This window comes from Mus musculus, chromosome 10, assembly GCF_000001635.26.
Source record: "Mus musculus strain C57BL/6J chromosome 10, GRCm38.p6 C57BL/6J".
In the NCBI taxonomy this organism is placed as follows: domain Eukaryota; kingdom Metazoa; phylum Chordata; class Mammalia; order Rodentia; family Muridae; genus Mus; species Mus musculus.
The window spans coordinates 81,320,350-81,335,217 of NC_000076.6; the positions used below are offsets into that span (position 1 = coordinate 81,320,350).

The window sequence follows — 14,868 nt, forward strand, 5'->3', positions numbered from 1 at the left end:
AGTTCCGCCCACTCTAGCCACGCCCCTTTGACGTCCTTTTCCAAGCCCAGCAAGACCCCTAAGCGCAGTTTCTGGGTTCATTGGCCCCGCCCTCAGATCCAATGTGTCCATCTCGCCCCCAAGGTCCCGCCCACCGCCGCTCTACTTCCTCCCACTCCTCAGTCGGCCACTCTCGACTACATATCCTGCCCGTACCCATTCACAGTTCGTAGTTACAGATGTCAATCTTGCCTCAATCAGCCCCTCTTCCACCCTCTCAAATCCTGATATGCACTCCTCCGCCCATTGGTCTACGCCTGTCAATCTAGTTTACCAGACCCCGCCCACCCCGGCTCCCGTAACCGCCATTCTTGCGTTCCTTCTCAGGCCACGCCCAGCGCAGGTCCCCGGCCGGGTCTCCCGATCTACAGTTGTCGATCTCCGTAAGCCCCGCCTAACCCAGCCCTATTCTTTCCCCATAAGCTCCTCTACTAGGCTCCGCCCCTAGGGCACTGCCCATGCAAGTGCAGGCTCCGCCCACTAGGCGCCTCTTCCGCCCTGGAACAACCGCCTCGTAGCTCCGCCTCCCTAAGCACGCTACTCGCCGGTCACCTAGGGCGCGAGGGAGGGCCCACCTAGGTCAGTCTCCTTCACTGCATGAATGGAGCGTCAATCCGCTAGTTCTAACGGCGTCCCGTTAGGAATCTACTATGTGTTCCCAGCTTGAGAACTCCGGAGAAATCTCGGGTTATGTTGTCCCTGGAGTCCCGGTTAGAGGGAGTAAGTCATTCCCTGTGATCAGGCGCACTTTGGACAGTCCTTAGAGCGCCGCGCCAAAGGAAAGCCCCCGGCGCCAAGCTTCCTGGTTGTTTACGCGCGCGCATGCGCGGCGCGGGCCGCCAAATGGGTCGGGACTCTCGCTCGCGCTCACGGTCTGTGGGTCGCAGGGGTCGGAAGCAGCGGAGTCGAAGCCGGGGCCGGAGCCGCAGCCGGAGTCGGAGTCGGAGTCGGAGTCGGAGTCGGAGCCGGAGCCGGAGCCGGAGCCATGGGCGGAGCAGCCGAAGGCGACGGGAACACGAGCGGCGGCGCGAACGCAAGCGGCGCAGCCGAGGGCGCAGGTGAGCGTCCTGGGGGCTGCTCGGGCCTGGGAGCCGAGGGACAGGCGGGGCAGTATCCGAGATGCCGGGCTGCGCCGGGGCAAAGGAGACTTCCGGGGACCGCGGGCCATGAGCATAGGGGACCGAATGACTCCACTCGCCACCTCTGCATTCATAGACATTGTCTTGTCCCGGGCTGGCCTCCTGCGTCAGCCTCTGGAATGCTCGGGATTACAAGCCATTGCCTCACAGTTAAGGTTTTTTGCATTTCCTCATAGTTAATTCTGCTCAGTTGACAGCCCTTCTTCTCAACTGGCAGTACTTCTAACAAGTTGACCAAAGCCTAATCAGGACACCGTTCATACAGCACTGGAGATACAAGCCCGAACAGCCACATCTATCTTTTACTGTGGGTACTGGGGATTCGAACTCATGTCCTCAAAATACTACCTGGTGGTATTCCTCTTTCGTGGTTCCTGGGCTGTCAGAGAGTCCATCTATTGGGCCTCTCGTCTGTCATTTCTCATCCCTTCTACCTGTCATCTCAGCAGGACTTGACGGCACTGTACACACCAGTAACCCCAACACTTAGGAGACAGATAAGAACCAGCCTGGCTGTAGAGGGAGTTCCCACCTGATAGCATTGTAGATGTCATATTTAAAATAAAACAAGCACTCAGAAAGCAGAGACAGGAGGGTCTCTGAGTTCCAGGACAGCCAGGGCTACACAGAGAAGCCAGCCCTGTCTCGAAAAAAATCAAAAATTAAAAGAAAATAAAAACTACATAAAAAAGAACTACTCCCTCACTTTTAACCTTCATTTCTCTTGCTGTATTGTCTGTTATGGCCCTGGGACTTGTGTAGCTCTACTATGAAGGACAGCCTAGCTCATGTGGGGAGCAATGTGATTTACAGGCCGGTGAGGCTAGAATTCTAGGCAAGTACCTCAGCACCTAGGATGGTGCCCAGCAGCAGCCAGCATTGAACAGGTCTTGATGTGTCCTTCCCACAGGTCAGATTCGGAAGGAGAGCAGCGGCAGAAGTCTAGGAGGCGAAGCCAGAGCCTTCGACCACCCCGATGGCACTCACAGAACCAGTCCTCATGCTCTGACTCGGGTGAGGAGCGGGCTCAGGGCTCCTGGGCCCGTAAGGGTCACAGGCGCTCGTGGTCCCCGGGGTCATCAGCGTCTAGCTTGGACTCCCCAAGACGCTCCCGGAGTCCCGGGACAGCTACCCTGGCCCTGAGCCAGCAGCAGAGCCTGCAGGAACGGCTGCGGCTTCGTGAGGAGCGGAAGCAGCAAGAAGAGCTGCTCAAGGCCTTCGAGACGCCTGAGGAGAAGCGTGCGCGGCGACTGGCCAAGAAGGAAGCTAAGGAACGCAAGAAGCGGGAGAAGATGGGCTGGGGTGAGGAGTACATGGGCTACACCAACACCGACAACCCCTTTGGAGACAACAACCTGCTCGGCACCTTCATCTGGAACAAGGCCTTGGAGAAGAAGGGCATCAGCCACCTGGAGGAGAAGGAGCTGAAGGAGCGCAACAAGAGGATCCAGGAAGACAACCGTCTGGAGCTGCAAAAGGTAGGCCGGCCTCGCACGCACGCACACTTGCATGGGAGCTCACATCCTCTTCTGGAGGCTGGATGTGCCTGGACACACGCCTCTCACCATGGTGGCTCCCTGTGTTGCTGTCCAGGTCAAACAGCTGCGGCTAGAGCGGGAACGGGAGAAAGCCATGAGGGAGCAGGAGCTGGAGTTGCTGCAGCGGGAGAAGGAGGCAGAACACTTTAAGACGTGGGAGGAGCAAGAGGACAGCTTCCACTTGCGGCAGGCCAAGCTTCGGTGCGCTCCTCCCTGGCCTTCTATTGGAAACTACAATCTCATGCCAATCTCTGCCAGGCGTGGCGTGTGAACTCATGAGACAAATCCCCGGGGAGTCCCGTTAAGACAGTGATGGGGATATGGGATCCATTGTCCAGAGTATCTCCGCCTCACTGAAGGAACCTGAGCACAGACCTGGTCAGATGTATTGAGGACCCCAGCTCAACCCTATTGTCCCACCTTGGGGAGGGCCAGGCTCACAGGGCCATCTGACACTCCTATCAGTCTGAACCTGTTTGGCTGGTTGGGGCTGAGGGTCAGCTGTGCCAGCGGAACTCTGGCCCTGACCCTGCCACCCTATTTCCTCCTGCAGCTCCAAGATCCGAATCCGAGATGGGCGAGCTAAGCCCATCGACCTCCTGGCCAAGTACATCAGCGCAGAGGATGACGACCTGGCGGTGGAGATGCACGAGCCCTACACCTTCCTCAACGGCCTCACTGTGGCGGACATGGAGGACCTACTAGAAGACATCCAGGTGCTGCACATACTTCGGTCTGGGTAGCTGTACCTGGCTCTGCCCTGCCCTACCCTGCCCTATATTGCCTCAGCCCTCCTCCCCACACCCCTCCTTCAGGCCCCACCGCTCACAGCCCTGCCCCACAGGTGTACATGGAACTAGAGCAGGGCAAGAATGTGGACTTCTGGCGGGACATGACGACCATCACAGAGGATGAGATTGCCAAGCTCCGCAAGCTGGAGGCCTCTGGCAAGGGCCCAGGTAAGCAGTGTGGGACATCTTCCCAGCTCCTCTGAGGCCTCTGCAGGGCATGGCAGCGCCTGAATGCTGGACAATAGAATGTGTCTCCTAAGGAGCCTCAGGGAATGGCCGCAGCCCGAGACAGCTGCTATCCCTGTCTGCAGAGCCTCAGCCTTCACCAGGGCAAGCAGAGTCTAAATTGGTGTGCTGCCCAGCTACTCCCTACCAGGCAGGCCTGTTCCTGAGCCCCGGGTGGGGAGCTGGGAACCTCAGGCCATGCTCAACAACCTGACCTACAGGTGAGCGCCGTGAGGGAGTCAATGCCTCAGTCAGCTCCGATGTGCAGTCGGTGTTCAAGGGAAAGACGTACAACCAGCTGCAGGTCATCTTCCAGGGCATCGAGGGCAAGATCCGGGCCGGGGGCCCCAACCTGGACATGGGCTATTGGGAGAGCCTGCTGCAGCAGTTGCGTGCACACATGGCCAGGGCCAGGTGAGGCTTTCACAGGGCCTTGGCACCTGTGTCCTCCCTGACCAGTGCTTCTTTAGTGATTGTCACCTCAGCACCGGGCTGCCTATCCCGCTGCTTCACCCAGGCCCCTCCTCCTCCCTACCCTTATACACATTTCTTTTTCCTCCCTCTGTCCCCTCCCAATCTGGCAAGAGAATTGTATATAGATTCTGTGCATGTTTGGCAGTGGTGGCTGCTGGATGTCCCCATGCCCCATGGATGGCAACTGTTGGCTTGCCTTGGTTCCTCTGGATGTCCCCCATCCAAGTAGACCAAGCACCTCAGCCAGTTGGGGCCACACTGTGTGAATGTGCCCTACCAAGGGACTGAGATAGTGACACCCTCCTTTTTCCAGGCTCCGTGAGCGCCACCAAGATGTTCTTAGACAGAAGCTGTTCAAGCTGAAGCAGGAGCAGGGTGTGGAGAGCGAGCCGCTGTTCCCCATCCTCAAGTCGGAGCCCTCGGCCGCCCACAGGTGAGCAGCGTGACCCGGCAGGTGGGGCACCCTTAGGTGGGTGAAGAACTGGTACAAGCCTAGCAGGATGGGCCTCACCTCTTCCTTCACCACCCGTACAGCCCCGAACCTGAGGAGCGACCCCCCAGCCCCGGGACTTCAGTGGACCCAGTGGAGCCTGTGGAACCTGAGGAGGCCACAGCACCAGGAGAAGCAGAGGGGGAGGCAGAAGGGGAGGCAGTGCTGATGGAGGAAGACCTGATCCAGCAGAGCCTGGCGGACTATGACGCCGGCCGCTACAGCCCACGGCTGCTCACGGCACACGAGCTGCCTCTGGACGCACACGTGCTGGAGCCTCACGAGGACCTGCAGCGCCTGCAGCTGTCTCGCCAGCAGCTTCAGGCTACAGGTAGGGGCTGGCCCAGACTGGGGACCTTGTCATGGCGGGGGCAGGGATGGGTGTGGGCAGCCCCAGGTGACCCCTCTGCCCTCACAGGTGATGCGAGTGAGAGCGCTGAGGACATCTTCTTCCGGCGTGCGAGGGAGGGCATGGGGCAGGATGAGGCACAGTTCAGCGTGGAGATGCCACTGGGCGGCCGGGCCTATCTGTGGGCCGACAAGTACCGGCCGCGAAAACCTCGCTTCTTCAACCGCGTGCACACGGGCTTCGAGTGGAACAAATATAACCAGACGCATTATGACTTCGACAACCCTCCACCCAAGATTGTGCAGGGCTACAAATTCAACATCTTCTACCCAGACCTCATCCGTAAGCGCGCCACACCTGAGTACTTCCTGGAGGCTTGTGCAGACAACCGGGACTTTGCCATTCTGCGCTTCCATGCGGGACCGCCCTACGAGGACATCGCCTTCAAGATCGTCAGTCGTGAGTGGGAGTATTCGCACCGCCATGGCTTCCGCTGCCAGTTCGCCAATGGAATCTTCCAGCTCTGGTTCCACTTCAAGCGCTACCGCTACCGTCGGTGACACCTGTGGGCTGCCTGCCCCTGTCAGGCTGGCCCCTGGACAGCTCCCAGGTGGGAAGGCCAAGAGGACCAGGAGGCCTCCTTCAGAAGCCGTAGGAATCTGTGGACTTCAGTCACCAGCACTGTGCTGGCCGCAGCCCCTCTGGCAGATCCCTGCCTGTCCTGAAAGGATTTTTAACTGTTCTTGGGAAGACTGCTTGGGGTGGCAGAAAGGTCTTGTTTCCATGGACTTGTTCAACCGGGGAACCCCGTGTGGTTTTGATACATTTAATAGAAAGCTTATTCTAAACTGGCTTCTGATCTGAGTCACAGGGCAGATACCACACCCAGATGGCTCAGGGAATTGGGGTCAGGACTCAGGGTCTTCTCTAACAAGACCACTGCCGTCTGGGGAGACATGGCTGTCACCACTGGGGTGGGTCATTGTTTGCACCCAGTGGAGGCCAAGGATACCAAGTGTCACCCATTGGCGAGGCTGAGAGGCCACCCTGTCATCCCAGCCCCTAACCCCATGGAATGTAGCAAGACACACACCTGTCCAGATAGGACTATACTGCAGCCCAAAAGTAGCCCTGTCCTGTTAGCCCAGGGAGGTGTGACTAATGGCCTCTGCCGTGGACACTCACTCATCCCCAAAAGTCCCACCAGGACAGAGCTGGGACATCTGAGCTTAGGAGATACTTGTATGCCTTACACAGCACATAGCATGTTGGGCCTCCGTTTCTTTACCTGGGCTACAAGGGGTCCATCCCCTCCCCCACTACACTATGAAGTCTCCGGCCTGTTGGCTTCTCCTGTGTGCAGGGTCCCAGCTTGCAAAGAGGCAGAACTGGGGAAGGGGATGGGGGCATGCAGCTAAGGGCATCCTGAGGTGCCCAGCGTTGGAGAGCAGGCCCCGCCCTCCGGAAGGGGGTCCAGCCATCCCAGGGCACTGAGGAGCCATAGGTGGTGAGGCGGGCATGGATGCAGACCCTTGCTCAGACCTCTCCCAATGCACACAGGACTCTAAAGTCCCGGAAACTGCCTCCAGCTCCCACGCCAGTTGTTTCCTTCCTTTGGCTGTGTCCATGGCTAAGAATAGGCCCCATAGCCTGGCCCCCAGCCTCGGCGGAAGCCACAGCCACAGGGGGTACATCCTGAGCCTCAGCTCCCACACCAACCCAGCATCCTTGAGCCCAACTCCTGTCCTTGACTGTGGTTGGGAGCCTTAGCAGGAAACTGCAGCTCCGGGCCTCACCTGATGGTCTTGTGTGGGCTCTACATCACACTATGTTTCTGCCTAAGTTTCACCATGCATTCTGAGCTCTGTCACCTCCACACAACAAAGATGAGTGTCCTTCAGCCATTACCTGATTCTCCAGACCAAACATATCCTTATCTCAGGTCAAGGGACAGAGGAAGAACATACAACCACCTCTCTGTTTCATCCACCCCAACCCATCCACATCAAGAGCAGCCTCAGATCCTCTTCCCACCACAGCTCCTCACCCTCACCACCAAACATTCCTGCCAGGACACCTAGGCAGGGTTTCTCTGTGTAGCCCTGGCTGTCCTGGAACTCACTCTGTAGACCAGGCTGGCCTCGAATTCAGAAATTCACCAGCCTCTGCCTCCCAAGTGCTGGGGTTAAAGGTGTGTGCCACCACGCCCGGCTTTTTTTTTTTTCTTTTAAGATTTATTTATTATTATAAATAAGTACACTGTAGCTGTCTTCAGACGCACCAGAAGAGGCCATCAGATCTCATTATGGGTGGTTATGAGCCACCATGTGGTTGCTGGGAATTGAACTCAGGACCTTCAGAAGAGCAGTCAGTGCTTTTACCGGCTGAGCCATCTCACCAGCCCCCGAAAAAACCCAATCTTCATACCCCTTACACCCACAGTATTGATACCTAGCCAAATGTTGAGAAGGTAAAGACATTTGTTTTGCCTCAGCAGCCTGAGATCAGAAACGTGGGATGATCTGTGTCCATTTCTGTCCCTAGCTTATGGGATGGATAGACAGGGCAGGCCCAGCTAGGAAATCAGAGGAACTACAAACTTCACGGGGGTAGAGGCCAGTCAGGGTCAGGACCTAGTGTTGGGATGGGTGGGAAGGCAGGAAGGGTGGGGGTGGTGCAGCAGGCAAGGGGCTTCCTGCTGCTGACAAGAGTCTGGCTGACCCTGGGCAGACTATGGAACTGGGAGGTTGAGGTCACAGCCAGGCCAGGCATCTCAATCCCCACCAGGACCTGTCAGGGCCAAAGAGACCCAAGGTCACCTCCTCCACGCAGGCCCCCCTCCTCCAGCTACTAGGCACAGGACTAACACCCCTGCCTGGCTCAGTCATCCTGGGCAACTGTCAGGGCTTCAGGCAGTGAGTCTGCAGGGGAGGGTTCCCCAAGACTGCTCCATCTCTAGAGGACAGCCTGGTCTCCGACCTTACACCTCCCCTACCCCAGCCCTCTCCTTCCCCTCCAGCTCTTGGTCCCTGCAGTCAGGCTGGAGCTGGCCTTGCTGACCCAATATCCCTGGAAGGCTCCTGGACAGCCTTGGCGAAGGTTAGTTGCTGCTGTGTCAGGACCAGCCCCATTTGGCCTCCCAGCTCTTCCCACATGGCCTCCCTCTGGGTCCCTGACCTTTCAACAACTGATGTCTCTCTCTACTCTGTCACCCTTGTGCCCTGCTTGGTTCCCACCCTAGCGGCTGAGAGGCGAGGCCAGCGCCAGCGCAGGGGGTGGGGCTGACGAGAGTCGGCAGAAAGACAGATGGAGACAGGGCGGGACGGGAAACAGCCTCACAGTCCCATCCCTCCAGCCCTGGACGCCTGAGGGTCTCCAGTGCTCCCCTGTACCCACGGCCCCAGGGCTTCTGTTGGGGCCTCCCCTCAACCAACGTGACTTGGTTTCCCCAGGGAACTCCCCTACCTGCTCTCTCTGCCTGGCCTGGAACACCACAGAGGACACCTAGGTACAAACAGCACAGGTGAGTCCCTTGCCTCCCTACTGTGACTATACCACTGTACCCAGGTAAGCCTCTGCATAGATCCTGGGGAACCCAGATCCACTAACAACCCTGCTGTGGCCTGCCTACAGGGGGGAATGATAGCAACCAGGTGCCAAAGTTCCCTGAAGGGGATCCTGTGGTGTGACATTTACTCCGGTGGTCTAGCCTGGGCAAGTGCAGTTTCCCTGGTGGTACGTGGGTACACTGGTTTCCTGTGTCTGGGTGAGGCCAGTCCAAGATGCTGTGGCAGTGATGAAGTTGGGGGTGGGATGGAATGGAGCTGGGAGCTACAGTGTGTGGCTTGGAGCTGGGCATGGTGATTGTACTCACATAGGCTCAGCTCAGAACCTGGGTCACATCTCGATGGCACATGTCCTACCCAGAGAGGGGCATCCATCCAACATGCCAGAAAACAGGCCTCGGGGCCCCTCCCCCAGCCCACTGCCACAGGATGACACCTGCACCCTGGAACTGTGGCACAAACAGGAAGCAGGCAGTGGGGGGAACAGCATGCGGTGAAGGTGAACCTGAGTCTGTGGGGTTGTGGGCATGCACACTGGGTATTTGGGGTGCTGGCAGAACAGCCCACTGGGCACAGCTGCGGCCAAGGCTCAGCCTCAGGAGCTCATAAGCAGAAAGTCACCAGGGAAGGCAAATTCGTTACACGGGGAAAACTGAGGCTGTGTAGCGTGGCTATGGGTGATGGAGGTGTGGGGAGCCCAGGCTGCTCTGAGGCCTGGTGGGGGAGGCTTGTTGCAGATGGAGGAGTTGGGAGAAGGAGGAGGGGCCTAGCCTGCAGAGCCCAGCCACACACCACATTCCACCAAGGCTGGAACTCAGCCACCCAGCCTGGGCCTCAAGGAATGAGCTCTAGCGTCCCAGGGCACACATATACAAGGATGAGGCCCCATCCTAGACAGAATACCACTGCCTTCCACCCCCAACGGTGGGAACATGGCTCAGGAACGCAGGACCATCCCACATCCCAGGGACTCAGGGTGGGAGGGTTCCAGAATCCTTCTGCTTCCTGGTGTCCAAAGCTGGGGTGTGGTGGCCTGTGCCTGTCACCCCAACAGAAGCTGGAGGCAGATGGAGCTCAGTGAGTTCCAGGCCAGCCTGGTCTACACAGAGTCTGCATGAGGACAAACAGAATTCCTGAGCCTTGAAATTCCCAGGCCCAAAGCTCCCTGCTCCAAAGCTGTGGAACCTGATGGGGCGCAGAGACGCCAAGTAAGTCTCCTGAGACCACACAGCATGGGCTGCTGGCCAGCGTGGGAGGCTGCCAGGTCTGCCTCAAGTCTCGCCTAGGCAACTTGAGCTCACCATTATCACTTGAACCCCAGGGGAGGAAGGAAGGGGCTGGAAAAGCCATCCCTCCTTGATGCTTGTCTCCAAAGAGCTGGCTTGTGAGGGACCTGGTGGCCTTGGTGAGGCTGGGTCAAGGACTGGACAGAGCAGGGGGCTGACCACCAATGACGCCCACCTTGAGAAAGGGAGCATATGAGTCCTGGCACTGAAACTCAGAGATAGGCAGAGCACCTCAGAGGCAGGGCTATGCCATCCACCAGGCCGCCCACCCTGACCTCATCCCTGAGCCTCAGGTTCATCCCTGGATCTTCCTCTGGATGGTGCAGGCCCAGCCAGGCAGTGGTCTGTAGTAAGGCCTCCTAAGGGGATCGTGGAAGCAGCACCTACTAGGCTGCTTATACCTGCATGGAGCATTCTGGGTTGCATAAATTAAACACCTACTGTGTGCCAGATGTAGGTGCCAGAAATAATTGTTCTCAGCATCAGCTGTCTTTACCAGAAGAAAAACTGAGGCTCTCTGTGGGGATCTGGGGGCAAGAACAGATGATGCATCCCAAACCTTGAGTGGCCAACTGTTAAAACCCTGGAGCTCAATGGGAGGGAAGAAGGGTCTGGAGGTGGGGAGGGAGAAAGAGAAAGCCAAGGGCTAGCTATGTGGCTCAGTGGGTAAAGGTGATTGCAGCCAAGCCTGACAGTCTGAGTTCAGTCTCCCAAGACCCACGTGGTGAAAGGTGAGAACTAATACCCACTAAGTGTCCTCTGACACACACACACACACACACACACACACACACACACACACTGGACTGTGCATGTGCCCTTGCACACCCCCACACGTAAATGAATGATGTGAATTAAAAACAAAACAACAACAACAAAAAAAAAAAAAAAAAAAAACAAAAAATTAAGAAAAAAGGGCAAACATGGTTCACACCAAGAATCTGAGGCAGGGAGGATCAGCATGAATTGCCAGCCTGGGCTGCACAGGAACACTGGGTGACTGTCAGACTTAGGCTACTGCCTGTCTCTGGTCTCTGGCCTTGGACTTGTCTGGTTTTCTTTCCTTTTCTTTCCTTTTCTTTTCTTTTCTTTTCTTTTCTCTTTTCTTTCCTTTCCTTTTCTTTCCTTTCCTTTTTTTTCTTTTCCTTTCTTTTCTCTCTCCTTCCTTCCTCCCTCCCTCCCTCCCTCCCTCCCTTCCTCCCTCCCTCCCTCCCTTCCTTCCTTCCTTCCTTCCTTCCTTCCTTCCTTTTTTAAAATCTCCCTGTGTACCTTAAATTACTGCCTCAGCCTTCTGGGTGTTGCAAAGGATTTTGTTGTTGAACAGTCTCACTTTTTACGCAACCTCGGTTCTGTGATGTTTGTCTCTGCATCTCCCCGAAAACCCCCGCCTGTCTCACACCAATCTCTGCTGGAATCCCCTCTCAGCCGCCCTGCTCCCCCAACCCCCCCAGCCCCACACCGGTCTCTGCTGGAGTCCTTCCCGGGGACATGCCATCAGGCTGTTTTTTCATTCCCAAAATGGAGCAGGAACTTCTGGGTCCGTTTCTTATTATAAAAATGACGTCAGAGGAGAGGAGGAACAGCCCACACCCACACCCATCCAGTGGGAGTGTCCGGGCAGGTACCAAACCCTGGCCATAACGAGTGTCCCCACAACCTCACAGGCTAGATGGATGACAGATAGGGAAACTGAGGCCACACAGTGAGTACAAGGACTGGAACTCCAACCTGGAGTGCAGGGTGTCAGAACACATCTTTGTCATTTCAGCTCCTCAGAAGGTTGAGGCAGGACTACTTAAGAGTTCCAGGCTGAGCTGGGCGTGGTGTCGCACGCCTTTAATCCCAGCAACTCGGGAGGCAGAGGCAGGTGGATTTCTGAGTTCGAGGCCAGCTTGGTCTACAAAGTGAGTTCCAGGACAGCTAGGGCTATAGAGAAACCCTGTCTCAAAAAAAAAAAAAAAAAAAAAAGAGTTCCAGGCTGGCTGGGCCACTTCATGGGGTCAGAAGCAGTCGCAGGACCAACAGTGATCCGGCAGTTGAAGGCTGCCTCAAAGAAAGGGTATTTTGTTCCTGAGGCATTGAAGTCTCTGTAGGAGTTCTCCATAGGCGCTCGAGTCCCACTGAGCAGCCCACCTTGTCTTCCAGGTGCGCTGGAATCAGCGCCAGCCCAACGTCCCTGCCATTGGTGTCTGATGGGGTGCTGACCCCCTCGCCGCGTCAGGCTTAGGAGCCATGTGGCCCAATGGCACCTCGCTGGGGGCCTGCTTTCGCCCGGTGAACATCACGCTGCAGGAGCGACGTGCCATCGCGTCGCCATGGTTCGCTGCGTCCTTTTGCGCGCTGGGCCTGGGGTCCAACCTGCTGGCACTGAGTGTGCTGGCTGGGGCGCGGCCCGGCGCGGGACCCCGCTCCTCCTTCCTCGCTCTGCTGTGCGGCCTTGTTCTCACCGACTTCCTGGGGCTGCTAGTCACCGGCGCCATCGTGGCGTCGCAACACGCTGCCTTGTTGGACTGGCGAGCCACTGACCCCAGCTGCCGCCTGTGCTACTTCATGGGGGTAGCTATGGTGTTCTTCGGGCTGTGTCCCCTGCTCCTGGGGGCCGCCATGGCCTCTGAGCGCTTCGTGGGCATCACACGGCCCTTCTCACGACCCACGGCCACATCGCGCCGCGCCTGGGCTACTGTCGGGCTGGTGTGGGTGGCGGCCGGGGCACTCGGGCTGCTGCCACTACTGGGGCTTGGCCGCTACAGTGTGCAGTACCCCGGCTCTTGGTGCTTCCTGACACTCGGGACACAGCGCGGTGACGTGGTCTTCGGGCTCATATTCGCACTCCTGGGCAGCGCGTCCGTGGGGCTGTCCCTCCTGCTCAACACCGTTAGTGTGGCCACACTCTGCCGGGTCTACCACACGCGCGAGGCCACACAGCGCCCACGGGACTGCGAGGTGGAGATGATGGTTCAGCTCGTGGGCATCATGGTGGTGGCCACGGTGTGTTGGATGCCCTTGCTGGTGAGTCGTCCCCGCCCTGCCCCCGCCATCCCCTCCCCCACGCCCCCCAGCAACATGAGGACCTTCTTTAGTTGTATCTCAGGAGAAGGGCAATCCTGGGGTTCAGGTCTTTGGGGCTTTAGGAATCTGCAGGATGTAACAGGAAAGACTTTCAGGTGTTGTGTGTTCTAAAGTAGGGCTTTGAAGGATGAATAGGAGTTCACCTGCTAGACAATGTTGGGGAAAGCATTCTGGCCGGAATGGCTGGATAGTCCACTCAATATTGCTGTGTTCCCTGGCACCACATAGACTCCAGGCTTGTATAGATGTCCTCCTGGGAGGTTAGAGCCCAGCTGATAGGACTTTAACGTGGGCACAGGTTTTTGTTTTGTCTTTGCCTTGTTCCGCCAGCAAACATTTATTGTGTACCATCTGTATCCAGGCTCCCCTAGCACAAAGGCGACTTTCCTCTGGGAGAGAGGAGGTGTGTGGTTCCCAGGCTCCAAGGTCTGTCCCAAGCTGCTGGGGCAATTTGACTAGACCCTATCTAAAATAAAATGTAGCCAGGCGTGGTGGCGCATGCCTTTAATCCCAGCACTTGGGAGGCAGAGGCAGGCAGATTTCTGAGTTCGAGGCCATCCTGGTCTACAAAGTGAGTTCCAGGACAGCCAGGGCTATACAGAGAAACCCTGTCTCGAAAAAACAAATAATAATAATAATAAATGTAAACCGGGCATGGGGGGCACACACCTTTAATCCCAGCACTCGGGAGGCAGGGGCAGGCAGATCTCTGTGAGTTTAAGGCCAGGCTGGTCTACACAGTAATATCCTGTCTCAAGAAACAAAAGAATCAATAAGAAGGAGCAGTTGTTGGAGACTGGCTTAGGGTAGATTCCTGCCTCAGTAAGTCCAAGTTTGCTTTTTTTGTTTTGTTTTGTTTTTTTGAGACAAGGTTTCTCTGTGTAGTCCTGGCTATCCTGGAACTTACTCTATAGACCAGGCTGGCCTCAAACTCAGAAATTGGCCTGCCTCTGCCTCCCAAGTGCTGGGATTAAAGGCGTGCGCCACTATGTCCGGCTCGTCCAAGTTTGCTTTCTAAACCTCAGTCCAAGTAGGACGTGATGAGCTCAAAGCCTGTGCTCATTCCTGGACCCAGCTGTAGCAGCAGCTCAGAGGTTGCCCCACTGCTCCAGGGTCACACAGTACAACCCTCTGCTCCTGCAGGTCTTCATCATGCAGACTTTGTTGCAGACACCACCTGTCATGAGCTTCTCTGGGCAGCTGTTGCGGGCCACAGAGCACCAGCTGCTCATCTACCTGCGTGTGGCCACCTGGAACCAGATCTTGGACCCCTGGGTCTATATCCTCTTTCGCCGGTCTGTGCTCCGGCGCCTGCATCCGCGGTTCAGTTCACAGCTCCAGGCTGTGTCCTTGCGCCGGCCTCCAGCCCAGGCCATGCTCAGTGGACCCTGAAGGACAGTGCCACTTAAACCTGGGGTCCTTGGTGACTGCCATTGACCTGTGCCCTGCCCCAGGAGCCTGAGTGCTTGGTGGACTAAGGACGGAGCTACGACATGGGGCTGACTCCTGTGAACTGCAAAGATACCTCCTCTATGCTAGAGAGGTCCTCCCTGACCCTCTCCCCGGACTACTCCCTGTCAGCCAGGAGGCTGGGGGCACATGTGGGAGGCCCCCTGGCAGGAATCTAGGATTCCACAGGGAAAACCTGGGATGCTGGAGGTGTCTTCCCCCTTGCCAGCATCTGAGTCTGAGACACAGGGCTTCACATTCCTCCAGGCTCACAGGTCACCAGCCTTGGGTGTTGGAAGCACCCACTCTGTTCCCTGTAGCTGGGTTCACCAACCTCTCCAGTGTTTCCTGAGCCCCCTTGCTCCATGGCTGCCTAACACACATGCTCAATAAATGGTTGAATGTCCAGATTCTGGAGCACTCCCCTAAGCATCCCTGTGTCCATTCGCCTCC

At 57.0% G+C, this 14,868-nt stretch overlaps 2 protein-coding genes across 4 annotated transcripts; both read left to right on the forward strand.

Moving 5' to 3' along the window:
- Nucleotides 1-753: 753 nt before the first annotated feature.
- Nucleotides 754-5,902, forward strand: Cactin (cactin, spliceosome C complex subunit). The gene is made up of 9 exons (NM_027381.2): nt 754-1,097; nt 2,089-2,656; nt 2,772-2,917; nt 3,270-3,432; nt 3,561-3,675; nt 3,954-4,146; nt 4,520-4,639; nt 4,741-5,027; nt 5,115-5,902. Exons 1-9 carry the CDS (start codon nt 862-864, stop codon nt 5,603-5,605), a joined length of 2,319 nt encoding a protein of 772 aa, NP_081657.1. The 5' UTR covers nt 754-861; the 3' UTR covers nt 5,606-5,902.
- Nucleotides 5,903-7,918: 2,016 nt separating this feature from the next.
- On the forward strand, nt 7,919-14,825 carry Tbxa2r (thromboxane A2 receptor). Of its 3 annotated transcripts, none has more exons than NM_001358512.1 (4): nt 7,919-8,144; nt 8,498-8,568; nt 12,043-12,906; nt 14,110-14,825. In NM_001358512.1, the coding sequence occupies exons 3-4, from the start codon at nt 12,130-12,132 to the stop codon at nt 14,356-14,358; spliced, it is 1,026 nt and encodes a 341-aa protein (NP_001345441.1). In that variant the 5' UTR covers nt 7,919-8,144; nt 8,498-8,568; nt 12,043-12,129; the 3' UTR covers nt 14,359-14,825. The 3 variants fall into 3 exon arrangements, with proteins under 3 accessions (NP_001345441.1, NP_033351.1, NP_001264194.1); NM_009325.4 differs by lacking the exon at nt 7,919-8,144 and adding an exon at nt 9,666-9,819 and having other exon boundaries at nt 8,354-8,568; NM_001277265.1 differs by lacking the exon at nt 7,919-8,144 and having other exon boundaries at nt 8,354-8,568.
- The last annotated feature ends 43 nt before the right edge of the window (nt 14,826-14,868 follow it).

What these genes read in the sequence shown, in the direction of transcription:
- Cactin (NM_027381.2), top strand. Translation starts at nt 862, where the DNA reads ATGCGCGGCGCGGGCCGCCAAATGGGTCGGGACTCTCGCTCGCGCTCA. An exon ending in ACCTACTAGAAGACATCCAG is followed by an intron (nt 3,433 to 3,560) that starts GTGCTGCACATA and finishes CCTGCCCCACAG; the next exon opens with GTGTACATGGAACTAGAGCA. An exon ending in GCACACATGGCCAGGGCCAG is followed by an intron (nt 4,147 to 4,519) that starts GTGAGGCTTTCA and finishes TCCTTTTTCCAG; the next exon opens with GCTCCGTGAGCGCCACCAAG.
- Tbxa2r (NM_001358512.1), top strand. Translation starts at nt 12,130, where the DNA reads ATGTGGCCCAATGGCACCTCGCTGGGGGCCTGCTTTCGCCCGGTGAAC. An exon ending in TGTGTTGGATGCCCTTGCTG is followed by an intron (nt 12,907 to 14,109) that starts GTGAGTCGTCCC and finishes CTGCTCCTGCAG; the next exon opens with GTCTTCATCATGCAGACTTT.